Source organism: Lagenorhynchus albirostris, chromosome X, assembly GCF_949774975.1.
Source record: "Lagenorhynchus albirostris chromosome X, mLagAlb1.1, whole genome shotgun sequence".
NCBI classification, from domain to species: Eukaryota; Metazoa; Chordata; class Mammalia; order Artiodactyla; family Delphinidae; genus Lagenorhynchus; species Lagenorhynchus albirostris.
Genome location: NC_083116.1, coordinates 72,519,412 through 72,536,047, shown reverse-complemented (window position 1 = coordinate 72,536,047; position 16,636 = coordinate 72,519,412). Strand labels below are relative to the sequence as shown.

The following is a 16,636-nucleotide window of genomic DNA, read 5'->3' as shown; positions in this document are numbered from 1 at the left end:
CCACATGCCGCGGAGCGGCTGGGCCCGTGAGCCATGGCCGCTGAGCCTGCGCGTCCTGAGCCTGTGCTCCGCAACGGGAGAGGCCACACAACAGCGAGAGGCCCGCGTACCGGGGGAAAAAAATAATAAAGCTCTAGATATATAAAACAGGATATGACTATTTCCTAATTACAGTGTGGTTCACTACTGGGCTTCCCTGAAATCTAGCCAGAAAGCTGGTCTGTGGAGAGCCATTTTCCTCTTCTTTATCCACCCTTTACTCTGTAGCTGACAGAAAAGGTGGAGGAGTGGAACCAGAACTGCTGTACAGTGTAGGAGACAGGACAGAACCATGGGAACTGGCACAGGCATGCCCTGAGTAGCCCATCTCTCCTGATCCTACATAACCACCCTGGGTGAGGAGGGAGGGCACCTACAAGACCACGTACCAGCTGTGAGTCTACTTTATGTCAAAAACCTACTGCAGGGAATTCCCTGGTGGCCCAGTGGTGAAGACTCAGTGCTTTCACTGCCGAAGGGCCGGGTCTAATCCCTGGTCAGAGAACTAAGATCCCACAAGCTGCATGGTGCAGACAAAATAATAATGATAACAACAACAATAATAATAAAAAAGCCTACTGCGTACCAGAGACTATGCCATCATTTTCGCAGCCTGTCTCTGAATGCTAACACAGCCCCATGAGATTGCCATCAACTCCATTTCACAGTAGCTAAAACTCCTAGAGGTGAAGTAACTTGCCCAAAGCCACAAAATCCAGGTTTTGCTAGTTCCATTCCAAAGTTCTTTCTAATTCAAAAAATCACCACACCTCCCATTCCTCACACCTCTTGGAGACCTATTAATCAGCTTCATTTTCCTAAATGTGGTCCTGTGGTACCCTACTTAAATTAGTTCGTAAGTGTGGGTAAAAATTACATGGATTCTACTCCAAGTGGTCCCAGGTTAGGCCTCACGGAAAATAATGTATTAATTAAATAAACTTTTTATAGCGACAGAATGGAATTGAGAGTCGAGAAACAAACTCCACATTTATGGTCAATTGATTTTTGCCAAGGGTGCCAGGATAATTCAATGGGGGGAGGGGAGAATAGTCTTTTTAATAAATGATGCAGGGACGGATGGATGGAGGATGGCTGAGTCGGGGTGGCAGATGGATAGGTAAGTGGTTTGACTGGAAGTGTGGGTGGGCTGAAGAACAGATAGATGGGTAGGTGAGAGGGCGGCTGAGTGGGAGAGTGAGTGGGCAGACAGATGGGCCGTTGAGGAAGGATGGATAAATGATGGTAGATGGGTGGGTGGACAGGTGAACAGCAATGGCACTGGGACTGGAATCAGGGGTGTATCTGACTTCAGACCCAGGACCCTCACCCAGGTCTGCTCCAGAAATGTCTTCAAGCCCCAGGGACCTGGACCCGGCTGGAGTGGAGGGCCCTGAGGACCAGAGGGACCCTCTTGCCCCAGGTGGAGTTTCATGGAACCACCTCTGCTCCCCACTTCCCGAGAGCAGAGCCTCTCAGCTGCATGCTCCACTGCCTGGGCCTCCTTGGGAGGGGAAATAGGGCCCTACCTTTTCCAGGTAGTTAAACTCCATTGCGATCTCCCGGAAGAAAAAGTAGATGTGGCTGCCCCACTCCACCACGTGGACAAAGTAGGGCTCTGTAGGAGAGGAGGGGTCAGAACTCAGCCCATGACAGGAGAAAGGGAGTTTCTTGGGCTGGGAACACAGTAGCCTGGGTGGCTGCTTTTACAGTGAAGGGGGGAATATAAGCTGATTACCCAGGCAAAATAAAAGAGACCAAAGTTTTGGGGGTTTTTTGGAGGGAGTAGGTCTCAGAATCCTAAAATCACCGTGTCTTCTTTCCACAGACAGCAATGTCTACTGTTTTGTCACCTTCCTCCTTCATGTGTTGAGCTGAGCTCCTACCATACCGCTCATGCTGTTCCATTTCAGGTTGCTAAGCCACCCATTTCCAGCAAGTTCTGCTTTAGATCCAACTTAAATCTTTCCTCTAACTTTATCTTCAAAGAGGCTAGTAGGTTCCAAAGATGAGATGGGAGTTCCCTGCCTGTCTCCTCTGGGACTGTTATTCTGGTGGGGGAATTTGATGAATGCCAGCCCTACCAGGTCTGCCCCTATCACCCCACCTTTGAACCACTTGGAGTCGTGTTTCACGGTGCGCAGAGTGGGCCGGTCCCCGAGGCTGTGGTAGATGACTGCGTCGATGGCTAGGAAGTCGGTAATGGTGGCTGTGAAGAGCATCCCTTCTGGATGGGGGTGAGTCAGGGGGAGGCAGGTGAGAGATTAGATCATAGAGGCCGGAGGCTGGGTGGGTCAAAACTTGACTTCAAGACTGAGCCCTGAGCCTAAGTGAGCCCTAAGCCCCAGGCTGAGCCCCAACCCTGCCGAGGCCCTGACTTCAGGCTGATCCCCAACTCCTCAGCTCATCCCCAACTTCGGCTGAGCCCTGCCCTTGAGATTCTGCCTGTTTTATAGCTGGAGAGATGGTCTCCCAGCCGTCTTCTAAATGATCTGACTCCAAGAGTGGAAAATGCCATGTCTTTTCTGTGGACTGGGGCCCCATAAGATGGTCAGAGTTGGGGGCACTCACCAGAGAAGAGGGCAACATTGGCGTGTTTGGGGTCGTGTGGGCAGCTGGCCATGCCTCCGATGTTGTCCCCGAGGGGCTGCAGTGTGTCCATCTGCAGGGGGTACAGGGACTGAGTGACAGAGCTCCTGTCTATACCTAGCAGCCCCTGGCTCCCCCAGCCACCCCCTCCAAGGGGAATCCTGGCGCCACCTTGGATGTTGTGTGACTTGGTCAGTCATTTAACCTCTCTGGGACTCAATTTACTGATCTGTAATAAATGGGTCTGAATCGATCCTAATTCATCCTATAACTGGTTTGTAGTTTAAGTTGCTGCAGCCTGTACAGGCCTCCTTTGGAAGCCTCCTCTGGAGCTCCGGGTGAGGGGCCTGGGAGGGCGTATCCAGTAAGGCTTCCGGTAGGAGATGATGTGGCCTGGGGATAGGGCATGACCAGTGGAGGGCCGGTGAGCACAGGCGTGGAGGTTGAACCTGGGGCAGTCACGGCTTCGAAGAGCGATGACTCACGCTGTAGTTGGCACACACGGGGTTGAAGGCATTGGAACCACACACGAAGAGGGTGGATTCGTCCCGAAGTAGAAGCACCTTTACAAAATTTCGACACTCGCCCTGGACTGGGGCGGCGGGAAGAGAGAAGCCAGGGTGGGTGTGGTCACGGGTGTGGGCGGGGCCAGGGAAGAGGCAGGGCCTGCAAGGAGGGGCCAGGGATGTGGGCGTGGCAAAATCAGGGGGCTAAACTAGGACTAGGCTGGGGGCGAGGCCATGACTAAGGGAGGGGCCCAGACAGGGAAATAGGGCACTTGAAGCGGTGGAGCTATGGCAAGACGAGGGCTAAGGGCACGGCCACGACTGAGGACCACCTTGGGGGCGTGGCCAGGCTCTGGGAGTAGCCATGGCAACACCAGGGCCCTGGCTTAGAATGAAAGCAGAAGATTTGCCCTGGGGGGTGGCCGGGACGGATTGGGGCGTGGTTGGAGGCGTGGCCAGGGCCCACTTACCTCCGGCTTGCCCTTCATCCGACACAAGCTGATGTCGCTGGGGTTGGAGCACCAGGTCAGCTTCTGGGACACAGAGAGCTGGTGAGGTGAGCGGGGTCCTTGACAGCCCTAGGAACCCTGCTAGGGAGGCCCGAATCCACCTTGCTCCCCAGCTCAGTGTCCGGGCCCCCTGGCGGGAGCCCCAAGCATTGCCCCCTCCCCTCCCGCCTGCACCCGCTCCTCACCCGCTGGTACCAAAGCTCCATGGACGTGGGGGGCTCCAGCTCCACCTGGTACAGGTTGTCCCTAGAGGAGGGGTGTAGTTAATGAGATCGGAGAGCCTCCCCTCCCCCCCCACTATTCTGACAGCAGACGTGAGGTCCAACACGTGCCAAACAGGGGCGTGCCAGCGCCTCTGCCATGTGCAGCTCCGCATGTGCATGCCCTAACACGCCTTCTCGTGCCCTAAAGTGAGCCACGGGTTCTAGCACACCCCACATGCCTTACCACGCCACCTCACGCTTACACACCCCATGGCGTACACCCAACACAACGCACTGTCTGATGCCTTTACATCCGCTGTCCCCCCCCTCAGTCTCCCCCAGGCTCTCACCCTTCCCTCCATGCCGCAGAAACTGCCCTAATCAAGGTCACTGGGCCCTGTTAAGTCCAGCGGTCACTTCTCGGTCCTCCTCCCCTTCTCCACAGCATCTTCCCCGGCCAGTCCACCCTTGTCCTGGGAAGTCCATCCTCACTGGGTCCTTGGACCCTGCACTCGCCTGGCTTCCCTCCCACCTCTCCGGGCCCTCTTCTCTCCCTGGTGGGCCCACACCTGGGTTCTCTGGCCTCTTCCCTCCCCCACCCATACCCCTCCTGGGTGCCTTGTCCACTCTCAGGGCTGGAACCACGTCTCTGCCCAGATGACACCCACAGTCCTATCTCCAGCCAGGGCCTCCCCTGAGCTCCAGATTTGGGGTCCAGCTAACCCTCAAGGTCTCCATGAGGGGGCTCAAAGGTGTCTCATACTCTGTCTCACACTCATCTTGGCCACATGGCACCCGACCATCCCCCAAATTTGCTCCCTCCCTGTCTGCCATCTCGGCTGAGACAACTCTATCCCCACGACGTGGGAGTCACCTTCAACTCCCTTCTCCTTCCCTCCCAGTGTCACCTCTGCCTTCAGTATCTAGCGAGGGTTCACCCACTTCTCACATCCTCTATGACCACCACCCTAATTCAGCCCCCATTACTGCCCACCTGGAGCAGCATTGTCCCCTCTGCCCTAGTCTAGTGGCTCCTGCCCTCGCCAGTACAGTCTGTCCTCCCCCAGCCGCCGCCAGAGGGCACCTGTGAGCACCTGAGTCAGGTCCTGTCCCTCCTCTGCCCACAGCCCTCCAGGGTCCCACCTCCCTTGGGGGTAAAAGCTCAAGTCCTCCCCTGCAGCCCACAAGGCCCTGCCTTTCCTGACCCGTCCCCTCCCTGCCCTCCCCTCCTCCTCTCCCCCTCACTCACTCTGCTCCAGCCACACAGGCCTCCTTGCTATCCCTCCACCATGCCAGGCAGAGTCCGGCCCCAGGACTTTTGTGCGGGCTGTGTCCTATGCCCTGACTTCTCCCTCTCCTGCAGATTTCCTTATAGCTGGCTCCTCATCATTCAGTTCTCAACTCAAATGTCACCTTCTCAGAAAAGCCTTTGGTGTGCCACTTCAGCACCCCCTCTAGCAAAGAAAAATAAATAAATAAATAATGCAGGAACATGCAAAAGGGTGAAGTTGGAACCCTACCTCATACCATATACAAAAATTAATTCAAAAAGGATCAAAGACCTACAGTGAGAGCTTAAACTGTAAGACACTTAGAAGAAAAAGTAGGGTAAGTTTTCTGGCCTTGGATTTGGCAATGGTTTCTTCTGTATGACACCAAAAACACAAACAACAAAAGAAAAAATAGGTAAGTTGAACTTCCTTAAAATTAAACACTTTTATGCTTCAAAGGACACTATCAAGAAAGTGAAAAGACAACACAGAGAACAGGAGAAATTTGCAAATCATGCATCCGATAAGACTCTAGTATCCAGAATATATAAATAACTTACAACTCAACAACAAAAAGACAACCCAATTAAAAATGGGCAAAGGATTTGAATAGACACATTCCTCCAAATAAGATATACAAATGAAAAATGGTCAGTTAACCATTAGGGAAATATAATACAAAACTAAAATGAGATACCATTTCATACCCCCTAGGATGACTATAATAAAAAAGACAGACAATAACAAGTATTGGTGAGGATATGGAGAAATTGGAACTCTTAAGGCATTGCTGATGGGAGCATAAAATGGTACAGCTCCTTTGGAAAACAGCTTGACAGTTCCTCAAAAAGTTAAAGTTATCATATGATCTAGCAATTCCACTCCTACATATATACCCAAAGAACTGAAAACACATGGTCACACAAAAATTTGTATATGGATGACCATAGCACAACTATTTACACAGGCATGCCTGGTTTTATTGTGCTTCACTTTATTTTGCTTTGCAGATAATGCATTTTTTACAAATTGAAATTTTGTGGCAACCCTCTGTGGAGCAAATCTATCAGCACCATTTTCCCAACAATATTTGCTCACTTCGTGTCTCTGAATCACTTTTTTGGTAATTCTTGCAATCCTTCAAGCTTTTCCTTTATTATTATGTTTGTTATGGTGATCTGTGATCAGTGATCTTTGATGTTACTACAAAAACTCACTGAAGCCTCAGATAATAGTTAGCATTTTTTTAGCAATAAAGCATTTCTTAATTAAGGTATGTACATTGTTTTTTTAGACACAGTGCTATTGAATACTTAATAAACTACAGTATAGTGTAAACATAACTTTTATATGCACTGGGAAACCAAAAAATTCACATGACTCACTATACTGCAACATTTGCTTTATTGTAGTGGTATGGAACTGAACCCACAACATCTCCTAGGTAAGCCTCTAATAGCAAAAAAGTGGAAACAGCCCATAGGTTCACCAGTTGATGGATGGAGAAACAAAATGTGGTACATCTATACAATGAAATATTATTCAGCCATAAAAAGAATGAAGTACTGATACATGCCACAACAGGATGAACCTTACAAGCATTATGCTAAGTAAAAGTAGCCAGAAACACAAAGCCATATATTGCATGATTCCATTTCCATGAAATGTCCAGAATAGGCAAATATGTGGATACAGAGAAAGAGAGAGACAGAAAGTAGATTAGTCATTGTCAGGGACTGGGGAAAGAGGTGATGGGGAGTGACTGCTAATGGGTACATGGTTTCTTTCTGAGGTGATGAAAATGTTGTGAAAATAGATAGTGGTTATGGCTGCACAACCTTGTGAATATGTTAAAACCCACTAAATTGTATGCTTTAAAATGGTGAATTTTATGATATATTGTAACCAAGTTCAAGCTGATACTACTTGCTGCACAAGAGGCCACTGAGTTGAGAGACAAGGTGTTGGGGCAAGGAAAAACGACTTTATTCAGAAAGCTAGCAAACCAAGAAGATGATGGACTAATGTCCTAAAAAACCATCTTAATTCAGGGTAGAATTCAAACTTTTTTTATTGTAGGGAAGAAGGAAGCAAGAAGGGGTTAAGATCAGGAAGTGACATGTGGTCACCAGCAAGGGTCCGAGGATGGTTGTGAAAACTTTGTTCTTGGTCAGCTGACTTCGGTTGATGTGAGTCTGGTCACAATGTTCCTTTAAATCTGGACAAAACAATAGTTATTTTTTTGTTCATACTTCCTTATCTCCCTGTGGGAGACAAGTTTCAGGTGAGGGGCTGTTTGCACAAATCTTAAGCTGTAAGCAAAATTCCTTTAGTGATTAACATGTGTATGTGTAGAGCTAAGCAGAGGTTTATGACTCAGAGATTAAAGCAGCAGAAGAGATATATACATTATGGAGTCAAAGATGCCAAGCTTCTTCAGAAATAAGATGCAGGCAGGGGACATTGTGTGGAGGGGAGTCTGTCCCCAAGAGGGCCCCACACAGTTCTGCTTTGTTACAATATGAATTATACCTCAAAGAAAAATTAGCCTTTTAGTTTAAGGGAAAAAGTGTGAGCTATATTAAAGTTTGAAAATCACAATAAAAAATTTTAATACTTTTTATTTTGAAATGAATGTAGATTCACAGGAAGTTGCAAAAATAGAGTTCATCTGACCCTTTACCCAGCTTCCCACAATGGTGACATCTTATATAATTGAAGTACAATATCAAAACAGGAAATTGACACTGGTACAATACCGTTAATTAGACTACAGGCCTTATTCAGTTTTCACCATCTTTATACACACTCATTTGTGTGTGTGTGTATGTGTGCATGTATGTGTGTCTATACAATTTGACCCCATATATGGATTTGTGTAGCCCCCATGACCGTCATGATATAGAACTGTTTCATCACCATAGAGGAACTCCCTCATACTATACCTGTATAATCACATACCTCCACCTTCGTCCCTGTCTCCTGGCAATCACTGACCTGTTCTCTATTTCTGTTGCTTTGTCATTTCAAGGATATTACCCTCAGCCTTCTGTATCCAAGGGTTCTGCATCCACGATTTCAACCATGGATCAAAAATATTTCATCAAAAATATTGTCAGATCAAAAATATTCAAAGTATTCAGAAAAAAATTCCAGAAAGTTCCAAAAGGCAAAACTCGAATTAGCCACAAGCCAGCAATTATTTACATGGCATTTACATTGTATTAGGCACTATAATATAAGTAATCTAGAGATGATTTTTAAATATATGAGAATGGGACCTAATTCAACTTAAAAGCTTTTGCATAGCAAAGGAAACCATCAACAAAACAAAAAGACAACTTACTGAATGGGAGAAAATATTTGCAAACAATATGACCCATAAGGGATTAATACCTAAAATATATAAACAGCTAATACAACTTAATATCAAAAAACAAACAACCCAATTTAAAAGTGGGCAGAAGACCCGAACAGACATTTTTCCAAAGAAGACATGCAGATGGCCAACAGGTACATGAAAAGATGCTCAACATTGCTAATCATTAGAGAAATGCAAATTAAAACCACAATGAGCTATCACCTCACACCTGTCAGAAGAGCTATCATCAAAAAGACCACAAATAACAAATGTTGGTGAGGATGTGGAGAAAATGGAACCCTCGTACACTGTTAGTAGAAATGCAAATTGATGCAGCCACTATGGAAAATAGTATGGAAGTTCCTCTAAAAACTAAAAACTAAAACTAAAAATAGAACTAAACATGATCCAGCAATTTCACTTCTGGGTATATATCTGAAGAAAAAGAAAACACTAATTCGAAAAGATACATGCACCCCAATGTTCATATCAGCATTACTTACAATTGTCAACATATGGAATCAAACTGTGTCCATCAACAGATGAATGGATAAAGAAGATGTGGTATATTTATATACAATAGAATACTGCTCAGCTATAAAAAAAGAATGAAATTTTGCCATTTGCAACAACATGGATGGGCCTGAAAGGTATTATGCTTAGTGAAATAAGTCAAACAGAGAAAGACACATACTGTATGTTACCACTTATATGTGGAATCTAAGAAATACAACAAACTAGTGAATATAACAAAAAAGAAACAGACTCACAGATATAGAGAACAAAGTAGTGCCTACAAGTGGGGAGAGGGAAGAGGGATAGGGTAAGGGATTAAGAGGTACAAACTACTATGTATAAAATAAATAAGCTACAAGGATATATTGTACAGCACAGGGAATATAGCCAATATTTTATAATAACTATAAAAGGAATATAATGTATAAAAATTTTGAATCACTATGTTGTGCACCTGAGACTAATATAATATTATAAATCAACTATACCTCAATAAAATAAATAAATAAAATAAAATTTAAAATAGTAAAATATAAGGGAGGATATGCATAAGTTGTATGCAAATGCTACATCATTTTATATAAGGGACTTGAATATTTGCAGATTTGGGTATCTGCAGCAAGGTGGGTGGGGTCCTGGAACCAATCTCCCTCAGATACCAAGGGACAACCGTATACAAATGGAATCACACAGTATGTAATCTTTTGAAATTGGCTTTTTTCCCTAAGCATAATGTCCTTAAGATCCATCCAAGGTGTCGTATATCAATAGTTCATTCCTTTTTATTTCCGAGTAGTATTCCATGGTCTGGATGTACCAAAGTTCATTTTACCACTCACCCAATGGAAAACATCTGGATTGTTTCCAGTTTTTGGCTATTACAAGCAAAGCTTCTACAAACATCCACGTACAAGTTTTTGTGTGAACATGTTTTATTTTTCTGGCATAAATGCCTAGGAGTGCAATTCATGGGCTATATAAGTAATTGCATGTTTAGTTTTATAAGAAAGAGTCACACTATTTTCTAGAGTGACTGTACCACTTTACATTCCCATCAGCAATATATGAGGCAGCAAGTTTCTCTGCATCTTAGCCAGTATTTGGTATCGTCACTGTTTTTATTTTAGTCATTCTGATACATGCGTAGTGATATCTCGTTGTAGTTTTAATTTGCATTTGGGGGGGGTCAGTCTCAGCCTACCAATGGTGATGCTATTAGTTAGAAATGCCTGGGGGCACTCACCTGGGCCCTACTACTTGTGGGTGAGCCCCAAGGACATTTCCCTAACCAGAGCCAATGTTGTGGCTGGATCGGCTCTCGTGGTTCTTAATTATGATTGCAAGACCATCAAGGAAATTTAGAAAAACGAGGTTCATTACTCATAAGTCCTGGATGGTACATAGCACTCTGAGGGCCACACAGAGAGGTCATGGGGAGAGAGAGAGAGAGCATGTGAACCTGGGGTTCTGCCTTTATTGGGGTTGAGGGTGGGGTGCCCAGGATTTCACGAGTTCATTCCTTATTGGTCAATTTAAAACACAAGAGTGGGAATTAAAGCATAGGAAGGGAAAAGCAGGGTCACGCATCCTTTCAGTTATCTAGGTCGCCCAGAGCTTTCTAAAAGGGGAACTACAGGAGTGGGACAGCCTGGCTCTTTATCTCATTGTGTAGCTGGCAATGTGTTTATTCAAGATGAATGTTTTTGAAACGGATGCCTCAGCAATCAAAAGCTTAATGACAGGCACTTACATTACAATAAAAAAGCTAATTATTAAGCACTTACACTACAATTTTCCTAATGGTTAATGACGTTGAACATCTTTTCATGTGTTTATTTGCCATCTATCTATCCTCTTCAGTGAAATGAAGACTTTTGCCCATTTTCTAATTGGGTTGATTAGCTTTTTGCTGTTGAGAGTTCTTTATATATTCTGGATACTAGTCCTTTGTTGGATACATGGTTTACAGATGCTTTCTCCAAGTCTACACCTTGTCTTTTCATCCTCTTAACAGGGTCTTTTGCAGAGAAAATATTTTTAGTTTTGGTAAAGTCCAATTTATCAAATTTTTCTTTTATGAATTTTATCAGTTTACTATTGCAGCTATAACAAATTACCACAAACACAGTGGCTTAAAACAACTAATATATTATCTTACAGTTCTGGAGGTCAGAAGCCTGAAAAAGGCTCTCACCAGGCTAAAACAAGGTGTTGGCAAGGTTGTATTCCTTCTGGAGGCTGTAGGAGAGAATTCATTCCTTGCCTTTTCCTGCTTTTAGAGGCTGTCTGAATTCCTCCAGCAAAGGTGTCACTCCAACCCCTGCTTCTGGCATCACATCTCTTTCTGATTCTTACCTTCCGTCCTCCCTCTTATATGGACCCCTGTGATTACATTGGGCCCACATAGATTATTCAGGATAATCTTCCCATCTCTTAATCATATTTGCAAAGTCCTCAGCCACGTAAGGTGCAAATTCACAAGTTCCAAGGATTAGGACGGGGACATTTTAGGGTTAACCATTATTCAGCCTACTACATGGATCTTGTTTTTGGTATCATGTCTAAGAGTCCTTCACCAAGCTCTAGGTCCCCAAGATTTTCTCCCATGTGTTTTTCTAACATTTTTCTAATTTTACATTTTATATTTAAGCCCATGATCCATTTGGAATTAATTTTTGTGTAAAGTATGAGGGATTAATAAATTTTGACTATGTATAAAATGCCACCCTGAGCAAATAGAACCATTGTACTTACTCACAGAAGGCCACCAAGATGGTTCATCTCTTTCAAGTGTTTTCATTGACAGTACCTGATTAAAAACAGAGACAGCACACAAGCCAAAGAAAGGAAACTACAGAATAATATCACCTACAAACAAAGATGTAAACCTCTTAAATAAAATAAGAATAAATTGGATTCAGAGTTCCCTCAACAGAATGCTCCACCGCCAAGAAAGATTTATCCCAGGAATGCAAATATGGCTAAATATTAGGAAATCTATTCCTAGGACACAATAGGTCAACAGAGAAAAACTGTATGATCATCTTAATACTTGCTTAAAAAGCATAAAATAAAATTAAATGTCCATTCTTGATTAAAAACTCTTTAAAACCCAGGAATACAAGATACTTCCGTAATATCATAAATGCTACCTATGTCAGGTCAATAGCCAGCATCATAAAATGAAACCCTACAGACATTTCCTTTAAAATCAGAAACAAACCAAGAATGTCTTTTGTCAACACAGTTACTTACTACTATTTTCAGATTCCTGGCCAAAGCAATAACAAGTAAAACAGAATTGAGAGGAATAAATATGGGAAAGAAGACAGAATTATGTTTAGAGGTGATTCTTTCTTATCACGACTAAAATCCCCACTGTAATACCCAAACTGCTATTTACACTGATACAAATTCAATTGATAATAAGCTGAGGTGTGGGTAAACAAGGAGAAGAATAAGAACAGGGTGGGAGGGGTAGGCAGGGATTCAATTACATAAGGTCTTGGAGGTCGTCGTAAATATTCTGAGTGAGATGGGAAACCACTGAAAAGTTTTGAATGAGGAAGTGACAATATCTGATCCCCTTTATCACTTTTTTTATCAGTTTTCTTCAAATTTGAAAAAAATTTCACTTTCCCCAATATATGAGAAAAGAAATGCCAAATCAATAAAGAATTGAGACTATAACTTAAAATTGAAATATGATATTTTGACTCCATTAATGCATAATGAGCCAAGCAATAATGTGGACAAAAACATTGTCTCTCTTAAGAACACGTAAAAATAGGCAGAGAGATCAAAAGAAAACATTTCATCCTGAACAAAGTACACTTCTGTTTTAACAGCTACAACAAGAGAAATTTTACTACGATATCAGAATTGGGGGAGAGGTAATCTGCAGGTCCTGGCACAGAAACATTGAAGGAGTTCCGGAAAAGTTAATTGAAATCATTGAAGAGGAAGGCTACTATTTCCATACAGGTGTCTAATATCAATAAAGCAGGAATTTTTGTAATCTAATGCTGTCACAAATCTCCAATGTCAAGAAATATAAATCAAGACCTGGCTATAAAGCAGAGGTGGTTGAATTGTTAGGTCCTCAAAGGAACTCAGCCATGAAGATTTTATTGAAATAGGAGAGCAAGGGGTCACTGTTCAAGTTGCCATAGAAATTACCCCTCTCTAAACATTTACCATGTGTCAATATGCAGCTCACTGGCAACAAAAACTTTCCAGAAGTATGACTCTATTTTAAAATGCACTTGGAAAGTCATAAGAGTAATAAAGAATGCCTATGTTCACTTGATATTTAGCAGAAAAATATGACATCTTCATTCCAAACTTCAAGGACTATATTTTCTTTTTTAAAAGATTGGGATATACTTCACATACCACAGAATTACCCTTTTAAAGTGTACAATTCAGTGGTTTTTTCATATATTCACGATGGTCATCTTAGCCCAGCCCATGAGTAAAAATAACCTCCCCAAGAAAGAAACATTTATAATGTAGCATTTTTAATGTAGCATTAAAAGCATTTTTAATGTAGCATTTTTTTAACATCTTTATTGGAGTATAATTGCTTCACACTGGTGTGTCAGTTTCTGCTTTATAACAAAGTGAATCAGTTATACATATACATATGTTCCCACATCTCTTCCCTCTTGCATCTCCCTCCCTCCCACCCTCCCTATCCCACCCCTCTAGGTGGTCACAGAGCACCGAGCTGATCTCCCTGTGCTATGCAGCTGCTTCCCACTAGCTATCTAATTTACATTTGGTAGTGTATATATGTCCATGCCACTCTCTCACTTTGTCACAGCTTACCCTTCCCCCTCCCCATATGCTCAAGTCCATTCTCTAGTAGGTCTGTGTCTTTATTACCGCCTTACCCCTAGGTTCTTCATGACCTTTTTTTTTTCTTAGATTCCATATATATGTGTTAGCATATGGTATTTGTTTTTCTCTTTCTGACTTACTTCACTCTGTATGACAGATTCTAGTTCCATCCACCTCACTACAAATAACTCAATTTCGTTTCTTTTTACGGCTGAGTAATATTCCACTGTATATAGGTGCCACATCTTCTTTATCCATTCATCTGTCGGTGGACACTTAGGTTACTTCCATGTCCTGGCTATTGTAAATAGAGCTGCAATGAACATTTTGGTACATGACTCTTTTTGAATTATGGTTTTCTCAGGGTATATGCCCAGTAGTGGGATTGCTGGGTCATATGGTAGTTCTAATTGTAGTTTTCTAAGAAACCTCCATACGGTTCTCCATAGTGGCTGTATCAATTTACATTCCCACCAACAGTGCAAGAGGGTTCCCTTTTCTCCATACCCTCTCCAGCATTTATCGTTTCTAGATTTTTTGATGATGGCCATTCTGACCGGTGTGAGATGATATCTCATTGTAGTTTTGATTTGCATTTCTCTAATGATTAATGATGTTGAGCATTCTTTCATGTGTTAATGTAGCATTTAAAGCATTTATAATGTAGCATTTTTTTTAGTGTTTTATTTAGTGTTTTGTATTACATAGTTCATAAGTATATTTTAAAAACATATATTTGGGGGCTTCCCTGGTGGCGCAGTGGTTGAGAGTCTGCCTGCCAATGCAGGGGACACGGGTTCGTGCCCCGGTCCGGGAAGATCCCACATGCCGTGGAGCGGCTGGGCCCGTGAGCCATGGCCGCTGAGCCTGCACGTCTGGAGCCTGTGCTCCGCAACGGGAGAGGCCACAACAGTGAGAGGCCCACGTTCGGCAAAACAAAACATATATTTGGATTTTCTTTTCTTCATTTATTTTCATTATCAATTTTGGTATTTTTAACATCAGATGAGTTTTCAGGAACAAATTACAATATATTATACTGCACCAGTAGGATATGAATCTACCTTATGACAGCTTAATGACTGAACTTGGTCCAGGAACCAATAGGTTACAAGTTATTTGCAAACAATATGATTGTTTAATTTAAAAACTCAAGAGAATAAACTAAGAAATTGTTAGAATTGATAAGAGAGTTCAATTAAGTGGCTAAATACAAGATAATATATGCAACAATCAAATTTTCCTGTATACTAATAATAACCAATTCGAAATGTTAAAGAGAAAAACCACAGACCCAAATGGCATCACTTGTGCTAAAGGCCACGATGCCAAAACTAACCTAAACCCATGATAGCTAACCTAATTGCAGTTTTGACCTTCCCCAGGAATGTAATCTTAATCAACCAGTCCAGAACTTTCTGGTCAGCACCAATGAGGTAACCCCTCATGTGGGCCCTCTCTATCTGCCCCACGCCCCCCAAGAGTAGGAAGAGGCAATCTGCTAGTTCCCTTCCTCACAAAAAGAAGATGTCTTGGGGGCTTCTCTGGTGGTACAGTGGTTAAGAATCCGCCTGCCGATGCAGGGGACACGGGTTCGAGCCCTGGTCCAGGAAGATCCCACATGCCACGGAGCAACTAAGCCCGTGTGCCACAACTACTGAGCCTGCACTCTAGAGCCCATGAGCCACAACTACTGAAGCCCACGTGCCACAACTACTGAAGCCCACGTGCCACAACTACTGAAGCCAGTGCACCTAGAGCCCATGCTCCGCAACAAGAGAAGCCACCACAATGAGAAGCCCGCGCACAGCAACGAAGAGTAGCCCCTGCTTGCCACAACTAGAGATAGCCCGCTCGCAGCAATGAAGACCCACTGCAGCCAAAAATAAATAAATAAATGAGTGAATGAATGAATAAATAAATACATAAATTTATAAAAATAAAAAAAGAAGAAGATGTCTTGGCCCAAAATAACCCTTTCTTTTCTTTTCTTTTTTTATTTTAAATATTTATTTGGCTGTGTTGGGTCTTAGTTGTGGCATGCGGGATCTTCATTGCTGCATGCAGGATCTAGTTCCCTGACCAGTGATTGATCCCAGGCTCCCTGCATTGGGAGTGCGGAGTCTTAGCAACTGGACTACCAGGGAAGTCCCCACCCTTTCTTTTCTTTTGCTAATGACTTCCTCTCCCCAACTTCCTTTCTATAAAAGCCTTCCGTTTTGTACGGCTCCTGGGAGGTTCCTTCTGGTTGCTAGATGGGATGCTGACAGATTCATGAATCATCTAATAAAGCAAATTAGATCTTCAAATCTACTGGGTTGAATTTTGGTTTTTGATAGGATTTAGAGTCTCTCTGCTTACAGTTCCCTCATGGTCTCTTCCCTTGGGAGAAAATGGAGGGGGTTTCCTCAGGGCCTACGAAGATTTGTCCTTGACAGTGGTGCTTTCTAGGCCAAAGCAAGACCTCGACCCAATGGCAAAACACTATTGTCTGAGTGCACAGCAAAATCAGTGGCCAGGGTCCCTCAGAATTTGTTGAGCTGAAGAATTGAATGGGGTCTCTGCACAGACATCTCTGAACAGGCTTTGTTCAAGAGTGCCACAGGCCCAAGCTCACATCTCTCCTGTGGCTGCATAACAAGAGGGTATCAAGAGGGACAATGCAAAGAGGTCAGAGGGAATACAGATGAGGGGCAGGGTTCCTTGCTGGGGGTGGGAAGAGACCCTCAGACTTACTGCTGCCCCCAGGTCCAAGGTTATCACATGGATCCTCCCACTTTTTATGCCTCCACAAAAACCG

At 43.6% G+C, this 16,636-nt stretch overlaps 1 protein-coding gene across 1 annotated transcript; it reads right to left on the bottom strand.

Moving 5' to 3' along the window:
• Positions 1 to 256: 256 nt before the first annotated feature.
• LOC132513148 (semaphorin-6B-like) lies at positions 257 to 4,680 on the bottom strand. Its single transcript, XM_060137338.1, has 8 exons — positions 4,610 to 4,680; positions 3,829 to 3,889; positions 3,605 to 3,667; positions 3,114 to 3,215; positions 2,611 to 2,701; positions 2,147 to 2,266; positions 1,569 to 1,657; positions 257 to 412 (listed from the first exon to the last, which is right to left on the bottom strand). The coding sequence occupies exons 1-8, from the start codon at positions 4,678 to 4,680 to the stop codon at positions 257 to 259; spliced, it is 753 nt and encodes a 250-aa protein (XP_059993321.1).
• Between the last annotated feature and the right edge of the window lie 11,956 nt (positions 4,681 to 16,636).